The sequence below is a fragment of the Capsicum annuum genome, chromosome 7 (genome assembly GCF_002878395.1).
Source record: "Capsicum annuum cultivar UCD-10X-F1 chromosome 7, UCD10Xv1.1, whole genome shotgun sequence".
In the NCBI taxonomy this organism is placed as follows: domain Eukaryota; kingdom Viridiplantae; phylum Streptophyta; class Magnoliopsida; order Solanales; family Solanaceae; genus Capsicum; species Capsicum annuum.
Genome location: NC_061117.1, coordinates 215233621 through 215236571, shown reverse-complemented (window position 1 = coordinate 215236571; position 2951 = coordinate 215233621). Strand labels below are relative to the sequence as shown.

The following is a 2951-nucleotide window of genomic DNA, read 5'->3' as shown; positions in this document are numbered from 1 at the left end:
GCTAACCCAGTATATGATGTGAAAAAAGAACAATATAAACAAAAAATATAAATAATATTTATTTTTCTCTTTTTCATGTGACCCTTTTTAAAGTCTATCCAAAAAAAAAACAATACACCCTAACTCATTTCACTTTTATTTGACGTTTCTTCATTAGTTTGTTCAAAAAGAAAAATACATTTCTGTATCTATTTCTTTAACTATTGAAAAGTTTCATAACTACAAATGTTGTTTTAGAAAATTTAGATTCCAATTCTTAATAATTTTATAGCCATACAAATGGTTAGCATGTATTCTACTAGCTTCACTAGTTGTTAGTTTTTAGGATCACTAAAATGATCGATATTGAAGTATTTATTCACATAAAAATATCTCTTATTCTTCTCACAATTCTACAATATCAAATAATCTTAAAAGCAAGGTTTTAAGTATATATCTATTTAGAATAACATTTATGTCAAAATAAAAAGAAAGAAAATATAAAATGAACTAAGAATAACGCAATCACACAATGAAACTAAAAGAGAAACACAAACAAAATTAGGATCAATAAATCAAATGGACACATTTAACTAGAGCCATTTTGCACACTAACCAATTTTCGGCCCATTAAAAATATAGCCACCCTGTAGTTGGAGAGTAGCTTGTTTTTCTTGAGTCTTGGAGTAATTGATAAAGTTGTTGTTATGTGATCAAGAAATTACGAATTTAAGTCTTGAAAATAGTGTCTGGCAAAAACGCAAAATAAGATTGCGTACAATACACTCTTGTGTAAGTTTCAGCACTCTTTGAGCATGGATGATAAATGACTACTTTGGCAGAAATACTTGTTAATGATAATTTTTTTCTTTTTGTATTTTTTTTCTCCCTCTTTGTATTTTATATTTTCACCCCCCTCCCCCCTTTCTCTCTCAAACTTAGTATTCGTATTTGTATATTAATGAGTATATGCATTATTTGCATTTATTTGAGTATGTCATACATAAATACAAATATATGTTTGATGCATTGATACTCTTTCATGAACCTAGTATATAATGGAAACTTTAGTGCACCAAACTAGACGACACTTGTATGAACTAATATTAATTGTAATCTAGTCTAGCTAAGAAAAACAAAGCTATTCAACAACTATTACGCGGCTATATTTTAAATGTGCCGAAATGGTTATTGTGCAAAGTGGCTAATTTTGTAACTATGACAAATTTGAGCTATTACTGTAAACTAAAATTTCATCCCCCTCCTTCCTCAATTAACTGAAATTTCACTCAACTAATTCAAAGCTTCACCAAATGGACCCAAAATAACACCCACAATAAACTGAACGACCCGAAACCGGCGATTACCGTCGGAATCGAGAGATTCATCAAACTTCGCTGGGAAAAAATGGCACTGAGAGTAGAATCCGACGAATCGACAAACATAGATTCATATTCCTCGAAATTCGGGACACCGGAATCATTAGAAGAAGTGCGAAATCTCACTGACGTCGGAGCTATGACTAGGCTTCTCCATGAATGCATTGCTTATCAACGGGGACTAGATCTAGAACTCGATACAATACTTTTGCATCGTACTGACCTCGATAAACAGTTGTCAAGCTTGCAAAAATCTGCACAAGTACTCGATATTGTTAAAGCAGATGCCGAGCATTTGTGTGCCAATGTGAGTTCTACGTCATTGCTTGCTGATCAAGTAAGCGCGAAAGTGCGTCAGCTAGATCTAGCGCAATCGCGTGTTAATGATACGTTGCTGCGTATTGATGCGATTGTTGATCGGTCTCATTGCCTTGACGGTGTGCGGAAGGCGCTTGATTCGGAGGATTATGAATCTGCTGCGGTTTTTGTACAGACATTTCTTCAGCTTGATGCGAAGTATAAGGATTCAGCTGCTTCGGATCAGAGAGAGCAGTTGCTCGCTTCGAAGAAGCAGCTTGAAGGAATTGTGAGGAGGAAATTAGGGGAAGCAGTTGATAAGCGTGATCATTCAAAGGTTTTGAGGTTTATAAGGCTGTATCCGCCATTGGCATTGGAGGAAGAGGGATTGCAAGTTTACGTGGCGTATTTGAAGAAGGTTATTGCTATGAGATCGCGTATTGAGTATGAACAATTGGTGGAAATGATGAGTGATCACCGGGGAAATGGTCAGAATGAGGTTAATTTTGTGTCATGTTTGACGAATCTGTTTAAAGATATTGTTTTGGCTATTGAGGAGAATGATGAAACTTTAAGGAGCTTGTGTGGGGAGGATGGTATTGTTTATGCAATATGTGAACTTCAAGAAGAGTGTGATTCTCGCGGTTCGACTATTATAAAGAAGTATATGGAGTATAGGAAACTAGCGAAAGTGACTTCGGAGATTAATTCTTACAAGAGTGATTTGCTATCTGTTGGAGTTGAAGGACCGGACCCTAGAGAGATCGAAGTGTATTTGGAGGAGATATTGTCTTTGACGCAATTGGGTGAGGATTATACGGGGTATATGATATCAAAGATTAGGGGCTTGAGTTCTGTTGATCCTGAGTTAGGTCCTCGTGCCACGAAAGCTTTTAGGAGTGGTAATTTCAGTAAAGTTGTGCAGGATATTACTGGTTATTATGTGATCTTGGAAGGATACTTTATGGTTGAGAATGTGAGGAAAGCGATAAAAATTGATGAACTCGTGTTTGATAGTCTCACAACTTCCATGGTGGACGATGTCTTCTATGTTCTGCAGAGCTGTTGTCGAAGGTCCATATCCACTTCAAATATCAACTCTGTGATTGCAGTTTTAAGCAGTGCTGTAAGTCTATTGGGTGGTGAGTACAACGAGGCTTTGCAGCAGAAGATCAGAGAGCCTAATCTTGGAGCAAAGCTGTTCACCGGTGGTGTTGCTGTTCAAAAGACGGGTACGGAGATTGCCACGGCTTTGAATAATATGGATGTGAGTGGTGAGTATGCATTGAAATTACG

General features: G+C 36.4%; 1 protein-coding gene across 1 annotated transcript; it reads left to right on the top strand.

The window, feature by feature from the left end:
- Window positions 1-1248: 1248 nt before the first annotated feature.
- On the top strand, window positions 1249-2951 carry LOC107878482 (conserved oligomeric Golgi complex subunit 4; the record flags this gene model as incomplete). Its single annotated transcript, XM_047415477.1, is given in 1 exon segment — window positions 1249-2951. A coding segment is annotated over 1 exon segment (1565 nt), but the record flags the coding sequence as incomplete, so codon positions are not given.